Genomic DNA, 20,004 nt, shown 5'->3' with positions numbered 1-20,004 from the left:
AGAGGATCTCATGACGCTTTGAGATAACGCTTTGATTTCTACCTTTTTGCTTATTCCACGTCTTGAAGTCTGAATTATATATGTATATAGACCTGAATTCAAAAGGCCTCATTGTCAAACGGTATTCTACCATATTTTCGACGTCAAAAGTGATGACTTTTACACCCGAGGGAGAGGCACTCGTTCTCGACCATTGACAAACTTCCGGTTCGCTAAAAACAGTGACAGGTGTGTTTCAATGTGGAATAGTCGCAAAAATTTCTCAGTAGATTCTCTTTGATCTTCTCATTTCTTGGTTCAATAAATATTCCACAAAGTGGAATTGTAAAAAATAAATACATATAATAAATTTATCATTCACATAACAAAATAAAATAGATTTTTCATTTAATTTGTTTTATATATAGATTTTATTATTAATTAACACAGAGTGCTATAAATAATATCTGCTTTTATTATATCAACTTTAAAATTTATAATTGACTGTATTTTTTATTTTTAAAATAAACAAATGGAATTTTTATTTAACTGAATATTTATTTACTTGTTTTGTTAAAGAAAAAAAACAGCTAAATATACTCTTCACGGAAAAAAAAAAGAATTGCTTACCGATGCAAACTGATGTTTGCTATCAGATCTATTAAAATTAGTAACCACAGCTAAATTTTTTGCTATGACAACGAAAAAGTTTGCTATGATAAACAGTATCATTCTTAATTTTTAAAAATTTACTATCACAGTAAACTTTTTTGACCCCACAGCAAATTTTTTCTATGCGTATTTATAAATTTGAATTAATAAGAATTTGTTTACTAATTTAAATTAGTAAAATATAACTATTTGATTTAGTTATTTTTTTTTACTAAAGTTTTAGTGAAAAAAGACTTAAAATTAGTAGAAATTTTCACTAATTTAAATTTAAAGAGTAAATTCCGTGAAATAAAAATCCTATGAATTAGAAAATGTGTTAAATCTGTTGGAATCAAAATTTGGTTAAATAAAAATTCTACAATTTACAAAAGAAAAAATTTCCCAGGGAATATTCAGATGTAGTTAAAATTAATGCAAATGTTTTAAAAAAATTTTTTTTTTAATCTCACTCACTGCGCTAGTGAACAATAAATTTAAGAGAAGATGATAATGATGGACCGTTAATTAAATTAAATATATAAGTATATTGCGGCCGTTAGGTTGATTTTTCCCAGACGAATATATATTGAACAAAAGGCAGTTGTCTTACGCAAGTCTCATGACTCGTCGATTCTTATATAGTATACAAAAGTGCGGTGCCCTGGCCCTAATGTGGTAATTAACTGCTCGAGAAGCCAGTGGGCTCAATGATGAGGAGGGGTGATCATGTCAGTTTGGGTGGTCCTCATATAGTGGTATATATATTTCTGCATGCACCACTTCTTAAATGGAATTTTTAGACGTCCTGACCTTTTAACGTCATGACATTACGTCCTTTTACTATGAAATATATTCGATTTCGGATGTGGATGCTGTGTGTTAGTTAATATATATATATATATATCTATATATTTCTCGTTGATCCAGTCACTCTACACTTAACGAGCGACCACGTTAGACGCAATCCCATCTGGATGCCACGTTCCTTATAACTTCAGCTTCGGCAGTTGTTGCACCAAATTAATGTACTCCGGATATTAATGATCTCACAACTCTCTGTCTTAGTTTCACGTTCACAAAACACAAGAGTGGAAAAAAAATGACAGAAGCGTCAAAATACTATTTCCAGACTTTTGTTAGACATTTATTATTCCATTCGTTTCCGTTCTTTCAAATAATGCTGATAAATTGTTTACTTATTTCTTTCCTCCGCCATGTAACAGGAAACTTAAATACTGTTTTTCAATTTTTTTTTTTTTTTTGCACCTGAATTATTTAAAATATAAACTATTTTTTTTAAGGATAAAAATTAATAACTATAATAAAAAAATAAACATAGATATAAAATACCTTTTGAATAATAAATTCATGAAATATTTTTTTTTTCATACAATATATTTTTATATAATCGAATAACAAAAAGAAAAAATAAAATAAGCTGTATATTTTCGTTTAAAATGATTAACGAAGCAAAGGCCTACCCTTCTATTCATAAAAAAGTCCCATAAAAAATAAGAAATGTCATAGACGAATGTTGAGAGAAAGGTGTAAATTAAAAAGTCATCCGGAAATTCGGGTCTTCCTTGGGTCCCTTCGTCTTGATATACCATAGCCAACAAATCGTATTGCCGTATACGTCCTATGCATATATATATATATATAGGTATACGATGTAACGAGTTCCGCGGGATGATTTACGTCTGTTCCTCGGTGGAACTAATCTGTATTTGTTTATTTATCCAGACACTCGAAGCGGACCGCGAGGTATGGCCTCGTAGCGATCTCGGGCGTGATTTAGGGTTTCGGGTTTCGATATACACTCGCCGGTCCGCGTTGTGTTTGCCGTTCCGCTGAATTTATTACCATTCTCAAGAGCGGACCAGTAAGATTGAGATTTACCCCGAGGAGGGTAAAGCCACTTTGTGAAATCGGGATGCAAAATTGCTTTTCAATAGTCTCAAAGTGCAATCATCAAAAAAAGAAATCTAATTTTTCTATTCATTTGTATCGTTAGTGATGAAAAATTTGGTTCTTTTTATCAAATTATATATTTTAAATATATTTTTTGCCATACTGTCTTGTATTTATTTATTAATGATGTCGACGGTAAGTGTGATTATATTAAAATCAAAAGAAGTTGAATAGTTAAATTAAACGGTAGGTATATATTCAATTATATAGTTGCACTTGACAGTAAGTGCTATCGACAAGAAATAGTCACGCAGGTCTTTATTACACTTACCGTTAAGTGTAACCTACCGTCAATAATTTTGTTATACTCGAAGGAAAGTATATTAATAGATATACCTAACGGTTATTGCACTTAACGGTAATTGTAACCAATAGTGCACTTTATTGCATTGACACCTTACAATAAGTGCAAACAATTTTTTTACTTACTGTTAAGTGCATTTGAACTTAGATACAACTACTATTAATTGTACTTACCACTAAGTGTACTTGCTATTTATTTATCGCTTACCGTGAAGTCCATCTAAAGTCCAATGCAACTACTATTGCTCGCAAATTACTAGAAAGTGTAACTATCGTAAGTAAAACTAATTACCGATAAGTAATTAAAAGTCTACTTATGATTTATTACACTTACCGGTAATTGCACTTGACGGTACTTATATGTAAATAATACACTTGACGGCATTAACACTTTGCGGTAAGTGTAATAAATAGTAGTTGTAATAGACGGTATTAACACTTTACGGCAAGTGTAATAAATAGTAATTGCACTTGATGGTATTAACACTTTACGATAAGTGTAATAAATACAGTTGCACTTGACGGTGGTAACACTATACGGTAAGTGTAATAAATAGTAGTTGCACTTGACGGTATTAACACTTTACGATAAGTGTAATAAATAGTAGTTGCACTTGACTTGACGGTAAGTGTTCTTATCACTGCTATTGTTAGCAGTTACCGTCAGGTAAAATTACTATTTTTCTTATATTTACTGTGATAAGTAACTATACTGTTTGTTACACCAGTTTAGTTTAGTCAGATAAGAAGCACTTTTTATTGCACTTACCGTTAAGTTCAATCTATTTCTAGTATCTTACCGACAAACATTTAACATAACTATATAACTGCACTTACCGTCAAGTCAAGCAGAGAAAAAGTATAATTATTGGTTGCACTTACCGTAGATTAATGTAATTAATACCCTCAAGATCAATTATACTATTCATTGTACTTACCATTAAGTGCAACTACGGTCGAGTGGAATTACTATTTATTGAACTTATCGTTAAATTCAAGTTCTATTGAGTGAAAACACTAATTTATTGCACTTACCGTTAAGTGTACCCTTTGCCTAGTACAAGTACTCTTTATTTCACTTCTCATCGATTAAAACTGCGGCGCTAAGTGAAACTATACTTTAATTACATTCACCGTTAAGTGTAACAACCGTCAAGTGAATTTACTATTTATTGAATTTACCGTTAAATCCAATGCACTTATCGTCAAGTGAATACTTACCGTCGAATTTTACTATACCATAAAAATATGCAACAATACGCTTTTAACTGCGAGTGTATAATGCAACTAAATAATGTACCAAAAATTGCAACTACTATAGATTAATAATAATGTTAATTCTGTAATTCTTGTTAGATAATAATCACCGATATTTTCTATTACAAACAAGAACCATTATTATTGTTATTAAATGCTTATAAAAAAAAAGGAAAGTAGACTCCTGATTGTTGATTGATGGGAGAATATCCTTGAGAATCTGTATTGATTGGAGTTATTTCAATATGCTGCGATAATGATTCTCTTTTTTTACCCTTTGTTTAATTAATTGGCCGTAATTCAGGAGAATCGTAAATCTCTAATCTTACCTGCAAGTTTGCTCGCACTGAATGGATTCGTAGGTGGTGATTGTCTCGTAGCCCACGCGCTTGTTGGAATTGGTGTGGGTGTTCGGAACCAGGGAGCACTCCATCCAACAGGGGTACCAACGATTGACGTCCGATATGAGTTTGAACGCATGACTCACCCACCTTTATAAGGTAATAACTTGTCAAGCATAAATGTACATGTCAGGACTATACGTAGGCCTCTTCACTTAGGGGGCTTGTCAGCGTTACTGTTTCAAGAAAGGCAAACATTTCAAGTTGTATATTCTCTGTTACTTTTTCTATACATATATATATACATATATTTGTATGTATGTATACTCTTTGTCTAGTCACAGTTTTCTTTGTAAAAATGAAAACAGTATCGTATGGAAAAAGGGATGATATAAATTGTTACAAATAATTATAGTAAAAGTATGTCAATTTTTAAACATATATATATTTTGGTTGAGTTTTATTTTCCAAAAAGTATATAAACAAAAATCTGAGCCATTGTCTCCCTCGTCTATTTTCATTTGAAATGACATTCACAAAGGAAAAGTATTTCTGTTAAATTGCTTGTTCCTCGTGAATTATTTATGGAGCCTTGCCTCGCAAGTCTTTTGCAGAGAAGATAAAGTACCGCTCTACTTTACAAATTTTTCAGTCCTAATATTTTCTGCAATTCTCTCTTTTTTTTCTCTCTCTCTCTCTGAAAATCTCATTCTTTCGTATATAATTTTCTTTTAAATTGCCTCTTGGCTTTTCTTTTAAGTTTTGTTGCATATTTTTTAAGACTTATTACACTTCTATGGGTCTCTCCGTATATTGAACCAGTTCTTAAACTGTGAAAACTCATCAAATTGATTGAAGTGATAAATTTTTTATTGTCCATAGATATGAAAAAAAAGACACAAGGTGAGAAGTCAAAGGTCAATCGTTTTTCTAAGCTCGGCAGGTGCTCGTGTTTATATTTACGATGGCCCTTGACCTACGGGTGGTCAGTTGAGATAAGTTTTCCTTTTGCGGATAAACGATGTGATGCATTGAGCATTGGCATATACGATACATTGGACTTTCCTAGGTCGGATTTATGTGTGGCCCCGACTCAAACGAGTAACGATCTGTAAAGAGGTTTGTAAGTTGGCGGGTAGCATATGCGCCCTGTGGCGTGGTTGGCCTCCCTGGGCGAAATCCTCGTATGTCGGCACCAATGGACTGGATCAAACTTGAGTCTATTCCCAGGGACACTGCCGTGCTTTTTTCCATATATATATATATATATATATATATATATATATATATAATCCATCCAATCGCGTTGATATGGGCCACCCGTTGATTTTTCCATCTCAATCAATTTTAAAAATGAACTCCTTCTATAATGTCTCACCTTCTTTATGAGAAACTATTACAGGTCTACTGTTTCTTATTTGTATATATACTTTATTAATTTATTACATTCAATGCTTTTTAACAATATGTATTCTTTATTTACATAACTAGAAGTATATACATATATATATCTAGAATAAAAAAATTATTGAAAAATTGTTTACTATATGGAAAGTTTACTCACTGATAAAAAAAAGTGTCAACAATCGAAAAAAAACGAGAATAAAATATTTATAATTATATTTATATAAATCTATATATATATATATATAGTATATATAATCAGATGTCTGTCTGTACATTCCCAACCAAAAATTTCAGTATTATACCAGAGTTGACTACTGGCGCAGTACTGGTTCAGTATTGGCTGCCGAGGCTGGGCAGTCTGTACTGAACCAGTACTGGTATTTCCATTGTATCCGTACTGGTACAAACCAGTACTGAGCCGATATTGAGCCAGTACTGGCTCAAATAGATTTTCTTTTTGATTAATACTAGTATACAAAAAGTTCTACAGTGAACCCGATGAATTCTTTTGTTTAAATATTTTGTTCATCAAAAATTTTTCAACTTGATTTTATTTTTCAAAATTAAAATGTACTTTATTTTGCTTTTCTGTGGGTAAAATTATTTAAACAAAAAGTTTCCTGAGACCAAGTCTAAAACATTTTGCAAGATTTTCTTTTTGTTTTATGATATGCAATAAACCAAAAAAAATTTTAAATGATCAAACTAAAAATAAATGAATTTGTTTATAAAAAATTAATATTTTTTAAAATAAAATTTATAAAATAAATTTAACTTAAAAAATTAAATACAATCGTAAGTAAAATTGCACTTATGCAACTTATGCCGACAACAATTAATTGTTAACATTTAATTAATCCATATTAATAAAATCAGAATCAAACTTTTGTCTGTACATTGTTCAAATTTTAAAATTTTTGACGTAGCTTGTCATTATAAAGAACAAGGAGTCCAAAAATGTTTGTTAAAAAATTTGTGTCTGTACGTATGTCTGCAATATTTTGTTCCAGTATCATGCAAGAACGATTTGAAAAATTAAAGTGAAACTTGGCAGTCTCTTAGGTATTAGCCTAACTTAAAATTTTAGCCATTTCCGATTTAAAAATAATAATTTGTATAGAAGATATGCTACTTTTTAAAAAATTTGAAAAATCAAAAATTTTCGAATTATTTATTTCTTAATAGATTGTTTCTAAACTTTCTATACTTGAGTATTAAATGTTATTTAGTCACATTTTAGAATAATTTTTCAAAAATTACAAGCTAAAACTGAGATATAGCTATAAAACTGTTTTTGGGGTTAAAAAATCGAAATAACTATTATTATAACTAATTGCTTTCAAATTTAATTCGGGGGTATTTTTAAGACCCCTGATTAAGATTTTCACGTCAAAATAATATAATTCCAAATTGCAAATTCAAAGTCACTAGTTCAAAAATTTGAGAATCAAAAAAACGAATAATAAGTATTTGTAATAATTGAATTTATGCGTCCCAAATGATTTTGTTTGTACAAATCTATAATTATAAATTACAGATTTGTACCCATACAGAAGCAAAAATTCGACGAATATTATAGAAGAGTCATAGAAAATGCAGTATATTATCGTTTATAACCATAGTATTCTTTTGAGTGTATGTATTTTTGTGATGAAATATTCGATAAGTTTTTGATGCTATATGGCTGAGATGTATGAATTCTGAACAATTTACAGATGATCCTGATGAAAATACTAAGTAAATATTATTACATTTTGTGCGAAAATACTATAAGTCACGCGCCACTAGATTTCGATCGACAGCTGGTATTATATAAAACTAAAGACAGTTACTTTAACAGAACTCAATATTTTAATAATTTATTTCCATTTTATTTTCTGTTACATATTATAGTTTTGATGTTAAAAAAATTTAAGAGTATTTTAAAAATACATATATAAAACGATACGTCAACATTTTTATGCAAATATGGTTTCAATTAAAATATAAATTTCAAGGCAATAATAGTCAAACATTATAATAAATTAAGTAAAATATTTCATGAACAAATAAAGAATTTTGAGTAGTTGTGATAAAAAGTTTACTTAGATTACATATTCGTATATAAAAGAAGTATCATAAAAAAAAACATTTTAGTTTCAACTGAATATCAAGAAAAAAATATGTTTATCGTAAATAACATATTACCTACATTTCTGTGGTTTTTGACAGTTTTTGTCAATTTTTACGCATGCGGTATGTTTTTTTTTATTTATAACTATTCATATTTAATTATTATTAATTAACATTATTTAATAATAAATTTAATTATTTGTAGAAAATTCATCCAATAATTGTCATGTGAATTGGGATACAGTGATCCAAGAAAAATTAAGATTCTTGAAAGATTTGAATGACAAATCTTTAAGACAATTAGAGACTACAATTCTAGAAGAAGTTTCACAAAAGTGCCCAAATCTTACATCAGTTGTACTCAATAAAATTTCTAGAGAAATTTCTTGTACGCTCTTAAAATACGTGAATATTAACCGGACAATGCTAATTGTTGAGATTTCTTATGATGTTGCAAACGATATTAAAAATATCTTGGAAGATAAAAAAATTTACAGTAAGCATTTTTTAATCAACTTATTAATGCAATGTTATTTGTTTTTTAATAATTTAATAATTATAATAAATAAATAAAATATGTTGTTAAGTTTAACATTATGTTGAGTAAAATGAGTAAAATCTTCTCACTTTGTAAGCAATACCTTATAAATGATCAAGTATAATCACTAAAATTTACAGCATATGATACATAATGTTAATCTTGTTGGTAACTTTATCTTTAATAAAATTTTCTTTAATATAGATCTCAATGATTTTCACTCTGATAAGTGTCTGTCATATTATTACAATTTTAATTTGAGTATTTTCGATAATACTGGAAACGATAAAAAGTATTTATCTATTGATCATAATGAATTGTATAGAAATATTACTCACTTATTAAGTGAAACCAACTCTTATATTCTACAAAAAATTCTGACAATACAGAATAACATTCCTGACACTGTTCGTGAAACTATATCAAATATAACTTTTGAATCGCTTGAAAAATACAAAATAATTAATAGCGAGAGGAAACGCTCATCTTTTGCCACTGAAATTTCACGAAAAATTGTAGATTTAATTGAAAATTCAAAAATTCCGGTTACTACTTCTCTTTCACATATTACATTATCTCAGCCTAAAATTGGTGAGAATTATAATATAATAAACTTTTTTTTTTTATTAAATTTTGATAATTTCATCTTTATTAAGTATTAACTAATAATTTACTATTTTTTAGAGACTTCAATTCAGACAAGTCATATTTATCAACTGTATGTAAATCTTTTTGAGAATTTTGAAACTGACAACATTCCTTTCAACTATAATAATATTTTAGATATACAAAGTGTTATTATGAATACTCTACAGGATAAATTACCTAAAATAAAAAGAAATCAAGCTGTTGAATCACAAACCTTTAGTGCAATTGGTCTTGTAATAACACCGCATTTTGGTATCAAGAACTCAAGAATAAATGCAATTTGTGCAATAGGTCTGACAAAACAAGTAGTTGGTATAATAAGTCCTCAAACAAATTATCAAAGATTTGAAATTAATGATATTCGGGAATTTAATTTAGTAAAACTCCAGTCATATGAAATGGAAACAGTAACTACTTTCCTCTTTAATTTCATTGCAGTGACTCAAGAAAAGTTTTTTGAAAAATATGAAAAAAAATTATACAACATGATTCATGATATTTTAATGGAATATAAGAGTAGTACAAAAATTAAAGAGAACTTTCAGATAATTCTCCATAAAATATATAATGCAAGTGATTATATATTAAGCAATAATTATGTTTTAGGTACTCTAGAACCATATCTCAATGAAATTGTAACCGGCAATACATCATCCTTACTAATGTCTAATTCAATTATGAGAAATAATATAATGAAAAACTTGCCTCTGAATTTTCAAGAAATTAAGATATTTCTATTGGAATCTGCGATTTTTCACGTTCTCCTTGAACATAATTTTGACTGTAATAATTTTAACAGAACTAATCTCATAAACGACATCATCAACCAAGTTGAATTAATTTTGGATACTAAACAAGATTTAGGAACAGAATATCAAGAAGCAATTAATACCATGAACATTAATTTTACTTCGATAGAGCAAAATTTGACATTTTTTCTAATCGAATGTCAAAAAGGCAACAATACTCGTATAACGTATTCGACGGATGTAATTACCCAAAATTTGATAGATAATATTACATTGGAAAAATTTATATGTCCAAATAATAAGCGAGCAACATTTTCACGGTTCAAACTGTATTTTTTCCATGTAATAAAAATGGAAGTGCAACAGTATTTCCACAGTGGACAGACTAAAAATATTTTTAGTCTTGAAGAAACTATTACAATGTTATTACTTCTTGAGTATTCAAAGTGTGTTTACGAAAAAGGATATGACTTAAATATTCAAAATAGATTTGAACATATAAATGCCGATTGGCGTTGTTTAAAAAAATAATATACATAACTATAGTGCAAATATATATATATATATATATATATATACGATATGATAAGAATACCTTTGCTTAATTGTTGTACATTTATATTTTTCATGTTATCTTTCAATAATAACACTTTGCTTTCTCGAATGAAAATTAAAAATATTTTAAAATCATGGGTAAAAGTTTATTTTAATTTTTGTTAATTATTTATTATTTATGCTAAATACTGACAATGTTTTTCATTATTTTTAATGTAGGTATTTTTTAAAGTATGTAGTATTTGCAAATATATATATAGTTTTTCAAATAAGAAAAAACGATTGTAATGTCTAGTATAAACTGAATGTTAAAAAATACATAAAAATGAATAATAAAATTTGATAATTTATATTACATACGTAATGTTTATGTACACGTTTCTATTCAGTTAATAAATTTTAGTATTATTTTAAACTTCCAGTGAAGAAACACGCACAACATGAAAAATAAAATCTACTTTTGGTTTTCTTCAATTCTTCTATGTTTTTATATTACTGGTAAAAATATTAATTAATGAATTATAATAATTAATTAAAATTAGAAATTTATTTAAAAATTAATTAATACCAATTATAACTATCTAGCAATAATAATTTATGAATTTCCATGGTTATATATCAAAAATATTTTAATTGTTTTCGGGGTGCATGATTATTCCATAAAAATAATTTGTTAGAATTTTCAACTTAAAGAATTTTATTATGGAAATGATTATTTTTTAGACGAATTTTCAATTTTTTGACTTAGCCTTTAACATAATTTCTATTTTTAAAAGAATTTTACTTATTTCACTGGTGAAATAGCTAGAAGTCGGTTACTGAATCATTTAGTGAAATTTTCACTGAAATTCAGTCATATATCACTGATTTCCAGTGAAAATTTCACTGGCCAAATAGCATTTTACCAATTCATTATGGGAAAAATAGAAATAATATTAGCTGTGAAAACCAAATTATTTCTAATTAATTTAGTAAAATAAAAATTTTACCAAATAAAAATTAGTACTACCTAAAAATTCTGTAAAGTAAAAATTATTTGAAACAAATTCTGTTGAATAAAAATTCGTCAAAATAATAATTATATGTAATAGAATTTTTTAAAAAGAAAACTGTACTCTCTAAATCTGAATTAGTAAAAAATAAAAATGTTTACTAATTTAAATTAGTGACTCACTTTTTGCTTTAGAATTAATTAAATTTTACTAATTGTTAGTAAAAGTTACTAATAGTTAATAAAATTTTAATAATTGAGAAGCAAAAAGTAAGTCACTAATTCAAATTAGTAAACTTTTTTACTAATTCAGATTTAGAGAGTAGGTAACAGATGATTTGCTTGTGATAATTATGTGCTCCATTATTTTCACACTTTTTTTGTTTAAATAGATTACGTACATGGAACTGAGTTTGAAAAACTAGGTAAGAGTATATATAAAACAAAGTTCATATAATTTTTTGCAAAAAGAAAAAATAAAATATCGTTCACTTGTTTGAAAAAATAATCTAGCACTCACTAAAGTCGTGCAACATTAAAAACTTTATATACATGAGATAAACTTGAAGTAAAAATAAAACAAAAATTAAACCGATTTTTCTTTTTAATATTTTTTTAATAAAATTAATCTCTCCATCTAGGTATAATAATAAAATGATAAAGGTATTAAATTTTTCTTGCACTTAAATATTTTTTTCATTTGCAAGCAATATTACCTAATTTTATTATTTGATTTTGGGGCTAAATTGTATAACTGATTTTGCAGTAAAATATAATTTATGAAATAATATAATATATTTCCAGAAATTTCTATGCATACAAATTATGTTTTTCAATTGTATGTAAAACTCTTTGAGTATTTGAAAAATGTCAATGATGTAGATGACATTATATATTTAAAAATAAAAGAAATTATTAACGATGTCTTTAAGGAAGTAATACCTGATGAAATGATTTTTCAACGCTTTCATAAAAAAATTGTAACCCGAATTTTTATTAATTCAAAATCACTTTTAATTGACAAAAATTCAAAAACTTTGACTGCATTGAGAGCATTAGAAATAACAAAAGCAATCACTGTAATGCATCAATTTTTTCCACAAATTATAAAAAATGAAATAAACAAAATTACTGAGTTTCAGTTTGCAGAACTCTCGTCGTATGAAATGGAAAATGTAAAAAATTTGTTATTATACTTTATTATTGCCAGTAATAAAGTATTTCAAGAAAAAGAGAAAGAAAAATTGACAAATGCAATTAATAATATTTTAAAGGAATATAATAATAGAGATAAAATTAAGGGAAACTTTGGCATAATTCTTGATAAAATATATAATGATACTGACATAAGAAGAATTAAGATAATGAATAATATTAAATATGATCTTATGATTAATCTAAAAGGAAATACATTATCCTTAGAAGCATCGCGATTAATTATTGAGAATAATATATTGCAAAATCTACCCAACGAATATCCAAGTAATAAGATTGTTCTATTGGAAAATGCGATTTTTCACATTCTCCTTAAACATAATTTTGATTGTAATAATTTTAACGAAACCAATCTCATAAACGATATCATCAACCAAATTGAATTAATTATGGATATTAAACAGGATGTAGGAACAGAAAATCAAGAAAACATTACTACAATAAATAATAATTTTACATCGATCGAGCAAAATTTAACATTTATACTAATCGAATGTGTTAAACAATATAATACAGATAAAATATATGAGGTGGATAAAATTGTCAAAAATTTGTTAAATAACATTGAGCTGAAAAAATACTTCTGTACAAATAATATGCAAGCAACACTATCATTGTTCAAAAAGTATTTATTGAACGTGATAGAAAAACAAGTGGAACATTTTTCCTTCAGAGAACGGATTGAAAATATTTTTAATCTTAAGGAAACTATTTCTAATACAACTATTCAAACACATGACAAAGACAATTTTAATCTTGACAGGAATTGGTTATCTTGCGCGAATGAAATTTCACGAAAAATTGTAGATTTGATTAGAAACTCAGTAATTTTGTTTCCACATATTGCATTATCTAAGAATAAAATTGGTGAGAATTATAATCTAATAAACTTTTTTTTCATTAAACTTTGATAACTTCATCTATATTAACTAATAATTTATTATATTTATTAGAATCTTCTATTCAGACAAGTGATATTTATCAACTGTATGTAAATCTTTTTGAGAATTTTGAAACTGACAACATCCCTTTCAACTATAATAATATTTTAGATATACAAAGTGTTATTTTAAATACTCTACAGGATAAATTACATAAAATAAAAAGAAATCAAACTGTTAAATCAAAAACCATTAGTGCAATTGGTCTTGTAATAAATCAGCATTTCGGTATCAGGAATTCAAGAATAAATGCAGTTTGTGCAATAGGTCTGACAAAACATGTAGTTGGTATAATAAGACCTCAAACAAATTATCAAACATTTGAAATTAATGATATTCGAGGATTTAATTTTGTAAAACTCCAGTCATATGAAATGGAAACATTAACTACTTTAATCTTTAATTTCATTGCAGTGACTCAAGAACAGTTTTTTGAAAAATATGAAAAAAAATTGTACAACATGATTCATGATATTTTAATGGAATATAAGAGTAGTACAAAAATTAAAGAGAACTTTCAGATAATTCTCGATAGAATATATAATGCAAGTGATTATATATTAAACAATAATCATATTTTAGGTACTCTAAAACTAATTTGACTATAATAAACATTTTTTATTAAATTTTGATAATTTCATCTTCATTTACAAATAATTTACAACTCCAACTATTAATTTTACTTAATAATAAATTTAATTATTTGTAGAAAACTCATCCAATAATTGTCATGTGAATTGGGATACAGTGATCCAAGAAAAATTAAGATTCTTGAAAGATTTGAATAACAAATCTTTAAGACAATTAGAGACTACAATTCTAGAAGAAGTTTTGCAAAAGTGCCCAAATCTTACATCAGTTGTATTCAATAAAATTTCTAGAGAAATTTCTTGTACCCTCTTAAAATACAGAAATATTAACCGGACAATGCTAATTGTTGAGATTTCTTATGATGTTGCAAACGATATTAAAAATATCTTGGATGATAAAGAAATTTACAGTAAGCATTTTTTAATCAACTTATTATAATCAATAATTTTCTCATTTTGTCAGTAATACTTTATAAATGATCAAGTATAATAATTAAAGTTTTCAGAATATGTTATTTTTGGGACTACAATGTTAATTTTTTTGGCAACTTTACTTTTAAAATTGATCTGAGATTTTGTAGAAAAAGCTAAAATACATCAAATCTCGCACATTTTTTAAAAATTTCCAAAGTATATTAAAAAAATTAATTCAATAAAACATCATAATTTTCGCACATAACAGCCATTCATTATCATATATTAAACATCTTCATAAAATCTTAGAACAAAATACATTCAATATTTTAGGAGTAAGGTTTCTGACAAAATTAATATTGTGCACCTAACAATCATATGTTAAATAGTATTTCAAAGTAATGTTTAAGTATTATTTCCAATAAAATTTTCTTACAACAAAATAAAAGAAATTCTCTAATATTGAGAACATATTTTTCTAATTTTAATTAAAAAATAAATTAATTATCTTTAATAAAATTTTCTTTAATTTAGATCTCAATGATTTTCAATCTGATAAGTGTCTGTCATATCATTACAATTTTAATTTGAGTATTTTCAATGATACTGTAAACGATAAAAAGTATTTATCTATTGATCATAATGAATTGTATGGAAATATTTCTCACTTATTAAGTGGCAAAAAAAATGAAACCAACTCTTATATTCTACAAAAAATTCCGACAATACTGAATAACATTCCTGACACTGTTCGTGAAACTATATCAAATATAACTTTTGAATCACTTGAAAAATACAAAATACTTAATAGCGAGAGGAAACGCTCATCTTTTGCCATTGAAATTTCACGAAAAATTGTAGACTTGATTGAAAATTCAAAAATTCCGGTTACTACTTCTCTTTCACATATTACATTATCTCAGCCTAAAATTGGTGAAAATTATAATATAATATAAAAATTTATTATTAAACATTGATAATTTCATCCCTATTAACTAATAATTTATTATATTTTTTAGAATCTTCTATTCAGACAAGTGATATTTATCAACTGTATGTAAATCTTTTTGAGAATTTTGAAACTTACAACATCCCTTTCAACTATAATAATATTTTAGATATACAAAGTGTTATTATAAATACTCTACAGAATAAATTACCTAAAATAAAAAGAAATCAAGCTGTGAAATCAAAAATCTATGGTGCAATTGGTTTTGTAATAACACCGCATTTTGGTATCAAGAACTCAAGAATAAATGCAATTTGTGCAATAGGTCTGACAAAACAAGTAGTTGGTATAATAAGTCCTCAAACAAATTATCAAAGATTTGAAATTAATGATATTCGGGAATTTAATTTAGTAAAACTCCAGTCATATGAAATGGAAACAGTAACTACTTTCCTCTTTAATTTCATTGCAGTGACTCAAGAACAGTTTTTTGAAAAATATGAAAAAAAATTATACAACATGATTCATGATATTTTAATGGAATATAAGAGTAGTACAAAAATTAAAGAGAACTTTCAGATAATTCTCGATAAAATATATAATGCAAGTGATTATATATTAAGCAATAATTATATTTTAGGTACTCTAGAACCATATCTCAATGAAATTGTAACCGGCAATACATCATCCTTACTAATGTCTAATTCAATTATGAGAAATAATATAATGAAAAACTTGCCTCTGAATTTTCAAGAAATTAAGATATTTCTATTGGAATCTGCGATTTTTCACGTTCTCCTTGAACATAATTTTGACTGTAATAATTTTAACAGAACTAATCTCATAAACGACATCATCAACCAAGTTGAATTAATTTTGGATACTAAACAAGATTTAGGAACAGAATATCAAGAAGAAATTAATACCATGAACATTAATTTTACTTCGATAGTGCAATATTTGACATTTTTTCTAATCGAATGTCAAAAAGGCTACTATAATGGTAGACCGTATTCGATGGATGTAATTACCCAAAATGTGATTGATATTATTACTTTGGAAAAATTTATTTGTCCAAATAATAAGCGAGCAACATTTTCACTGTTCAAACAGTATTTTTCCAATGTATTAAAAACGGAAGTAAATCAGCATTTCTTCAGTGAACAGATGGAAAATATTTTTAATCTTGAAGAAACTATTACAAAGTTATTTCTTCTTGAGTATTCAAAGTGTGTTTACGAAAAAGGATATAACTTAAATATTCAAAATAGATTTAAACATATAAATGCCGATTGGCGTTGTTTAATAAAATATACACACCAAAAAAAATAAAATCTTAAAGTGAGAAGAAAATTCCGCTTCAATTTAATTTTTTTTTTAAATATGTATATGAATATTCATCTAAAAAATAGAGGATTCTTTTTTTTATTTAAGAAGATTTTGGTTAGATGATAACTTTAAATCTTTCTTTTTCGATTGAAAGTATTCTTTTCTAATTGAAATATTTTTTTTATAATTGAAATTATTCCTCTAGAAACGAAAGAAAATTTATAATAGTGAAAACATTTTTAAGAGCATTTGAACCTTCGTGACGTCACAAATCATGGCGCATGACACGCAAACTTCTCAGGTATGTGAAAAGCACAATTTTGAATATTTTTTAAAAAAACCTTTTGGAAAATGTTCAGAGAAACATAGACTATGTCTGTTATGTGCGGAAAATTCAAAATTTTGCGTTTAAAACGTTTTTTAAACAATGTTAAGGTCACAAATCATGGCGCATGACACGCAAACTTCTCAGGTATGTGAAAAACACAATTTTGAATATTTTTTAAAAAAACCTTTTGGAAAATATTCAGAATAACACAGACTCTGTCTGTTATGTGCGAAAAATTCAAAATTTTGCGTTTAAAACGTTTTTTAAACAATGTTTAAGTTGGTTGTCACAAGTAAGGAAAAATACACGAATTGCTTATATGTAGTCATTGTTTAAAAAACGTTTTAAACGCAAAATTTTGAATTTTCCGCACATAACAGACATAGTCTATGTTTCTCTGAACATTTTCCAAAAGGTTTTTTTAAAAAATATTCAAAATTGTGCTTTTCACATACCTGAGAAGTTTGCGTGTCATGCGCCATGATTTGTGACGTCACGAAGGTTCAAATGCTCTTAATATTGTTTGTTTTTGCTTCCTCGTGGAGGAAGCTTTGTAGTCCTTTCGTTTATAAAACATTTCAAAGTGGCGGAAACAAATTTTTTTCTTTATATAGAAACATGTTATATGAGATCCTGATCAATTGTCCGGATGTATGTATGTGTGTGTGTGGATCCCTTTTTTGTTTAGAAGATAACTTTAACAGGTTTTAATGGATTTAGATAAAATTTGGTAGGCTTATTTATCATATTAATATCTCAAATCTGACCAAAAGATTTTGAAAAATACCCCAAAAAAAAAATTTTATCGTCTTTTTTCCAAAAATTTTTTTTTAATCGAAAAAATTTTTAAATAGAAAAATTTAAGGTTATATATAATAAAATCGTATTCTGTACGTCAAGACGAATCGATCGATATATATATAAAGTATACATTTGAGGTAAATTTAAAGAATTAATGAAAGTTAAAAAATCAAAAATTCACATTTTGGCTATAAAATTTTGTGATTTTTAAAATTGAAGTTTATATATGAAATAATTGTATTCCTTACGTCAAGACGAATCGATCGATATATATAAAGTATACATTTGAGGTAAATTTAAAGAATTAATGGAAGTTAGAAAATCAAAAATTCACATTTTAGCAATAAAATTTTGCTTTCTCCACGAGGAAGCAAATTTTTTTGCTGATCGTAAAGAGGAAGCAAAATGTTCATGTAATGAACATCTGAATGTACAACTTGTTTGTTTTCTTACGCACACCTCCAAACCGTTCGAAAAGTAACAGTTAAAGAATAAATAATGAACATCGCACTAAGAAACCTTCTATGTGAACTGGGACTAATAAATTTTTTTATGTAAATACAAATAAGAATGAATTATATATTTTTATTTATAGAAATGTTTATAAATTATTGTTTCAATTTCTTGGAAAGATGTAAAAAAAAATTTTTATGTAAATTATTCATAAACTTTTTTCACTTGCATACTATGCATTTTATTTTAAAATTAACCTGCAAATATATATACGAAATAATAAGAAAACTTTTGCTAAATTGTTGTATGTACATTTATATTTTTCTTGATATCTTTTAATAAATACTTTGCTTCCTCAAATAAAGATAAGATCTTTTTTTAAAGTTATGGGCAAAATTTTATTTTAATTATTTATTGTTTATGTCAAATACTGATAAGGTTTTCGATTACTTTTAATATATTTTTCAAAGTATGCAGTATTTGGAAATATAATTTTTTTTTGAATAAGAAAAAACGATTGTAATGTCTAGTATATACTGAATTGTAAAAAATACATTAAAACAAATAATAAAATTTGATTAGTTATATTATATACGTAATGTTTATGTACATGTTTCTATTCAGTTAATAAATTTTAGTTTCCTTTTAAACTTCCAGGGAGTAAATACGCACAACATGAAAAATAAAATCTACTTTTGGTTCTCATCAATTCTTTTAATTTTTTATATTATTGGTATGAATATTAACTAATGAATTACAAATAATTAATTATAATTAGAAATTTATTTAAAAAATGATTTATATAATAAAGTATTCATTTCTATAGTAGTATATCAAAAATATTAAAATTATTTTTACTTTTTGATTTTATTTTTATTTTCACACTTTTTTATTTAAATAGGTGACGTACATGGAACTGATTTTAAAAAATTAGGTAAGAGTGTATAAAAAAATAATAATTTTCTACAGAAAGAAAAAAAAAAGATAATATCGTTCACTGTTTGAAAAATTATTCCTACACTCACTGAAATCGTGACACATTAAAAAACATTATGTATACATGAAATAAAGAAGTAAAAACGAAAAAAAAAATTAAACCATTTTTCCCTTTAATATTTATTAAAAAAATTATTTTTTTATTCAGATATTATTAAAAAATTATAAATGTTTATTAAATCTATCAAATTTTCCTTGCACTTATTTTGTTTAAATTTGTAACTGATATAAATTGCTGTTTCCAGAAAAGTTATTTAGAATTTCCGGCAAAAATCCGGAAATCGCTTCGAAAATTTTCCAAACGTCTTTTTTGTAATTTTCCTGAAATTCTTCCACATGTAAATTGTTTATCCTGTTAGTAAAATATAATTTATGGAATAATATAATATTTTTTCAGAAATTCCTATACATAAAAATTATGTTTTTCAATTGTATTTAAAACTTTTTGAGTATTTGGAAAATGTCAAGGATTTTAATGACACTATA

At 26.1% G+C, this 20,004-nt stretch overlaps 2 protein-coding genes across 3 annotated transcripts; both read left to right on the top strand.

Moving 5' to 3' along the window:
* Positions 1 to 8,020: 8,020 nt before the first annotated feature.
* Positions 8,021 to 10,667, top strand: LOC127286438 (uncharacterized). The gene is made up of 4 exons (XM_051312869.1): positions 8,021 to 8,144; positions 8,227 to 8,517; positions 8,764 to 9,150; positions 9,244 to 10,667. The coding sequence occupies exons 1-4, from the start codon at positions 8,072 to 8,074 to the stop codon at positions 10,485 to 10,487; spliced, it is 1,995 nt and encodes a 664-aa protein (XP_051168826.1). The 5' UTR covers positions 8,021 to 8,071; the 3' UTR covers positions 10,488 to 10,667.
* Positions 10,668 to 10,915: 248 nt separating this feature from the next.
* Positions 10,916 to 18,752, top strand: LOC127286436 (putative histone-lysine N-methyltransferase 1). Of its 2 annotated transcripts, XM_051312863.1 has the most exons (8): positions 10,922 to 11,009; positions 11,895 to 11,927; positions 12,307 to 13,584; positions 13,671 to 13,925; positions 14,073 to 14,240; positions 14,368 to 14,658; positions 15,197 to 15,595; positions 15,682 to 18,752. In XM_051312863.1, the coding sequence occupies exons 1-8, from the start codon at positions 10,952 to 10,954 to the stop codon at positions 16,941 to 16,943; spliced, it is 3,744 nt and encodes a 1,247-aa protein (XP_051168820.1). In that variant the 5' UTR covers positions 10,922 to 10,951; the 3' UTR covers positions 16,944 to 18,752. The 2 variants fall into 2 exon arrangements, with proteins under 2 accessions (XP_051168819.1, XP_051168820.1); XM_051312862.1 differs by having other exon boundaries at positions 10,916 to 11,009; positions 13,671 to 14,240.
* The last annotated feature ends 1,252 nt before the right edge of the window (positions 18,753 to 20,004 follow it).

This window comes from Leptopilina boulardi, unplaced genomic scaffold (genome assembly GCF_019393585.1).
Source record: "Leptopilina boulardi isolate dan_hultmark-lab unplaced genomic scaffold, ZJU_Lbou_2.1 LbouV2_354, whole genome shotgun sequence".
Lineage (NCBI taxonomy): Eukaryota > Metazoa > Arthropoda > Insecta > Hymenoptera > Figitidae > Leptopilina > Leptopilina boulardi.
The sequence above is the reverse complement of the archived record's forward strand: the minus strand, read 5'-3'. Positions and strand labels throughout refer to the sequence as shown.

Coding starts and splice junctions, on each gene's coding strand:
- LOC127286438 (XM_051312869.1), top strand. CDS start 8,072: ATGTTTATCGTAAATAACATATTACCTACATTTCTGTGGTTTTTGACA. Junction 8,145..8,226: donor TGTCAATTTTTACGCATGCG/GTATGTTTTTTT, acceptor AATTATTTGTAG/AAAATTCATCCAATAATTGT. Junction 9,151..9,243: donor ATTATCTCAGCCTAAAATTG/GTGAGAATTATA, acceptor ACTATTTTTTAG/AGACTTCAATTCAGACAAGT.
- LOC127286436 (XM_051312862.1), top strand. CDS start 10,952: ATGAAAAATAAAATCTACTTTTGGTTTTCTTCAATTCTTCTATGTTTT. Junction 14,659..15,196: donor GGATGATAAAGAAATTTACA/GTAAGCATTTTT, acceptor TCTTTAATTTAG/ATCTCAATGATTTTCAATCT. Junction 15,596..15,681: donor ATTATCTCAGCCTAAAATTG/GTGAAAATTATA, acceptor TATATTTTTTAG/AATCTTCTATTCAGACAAGT.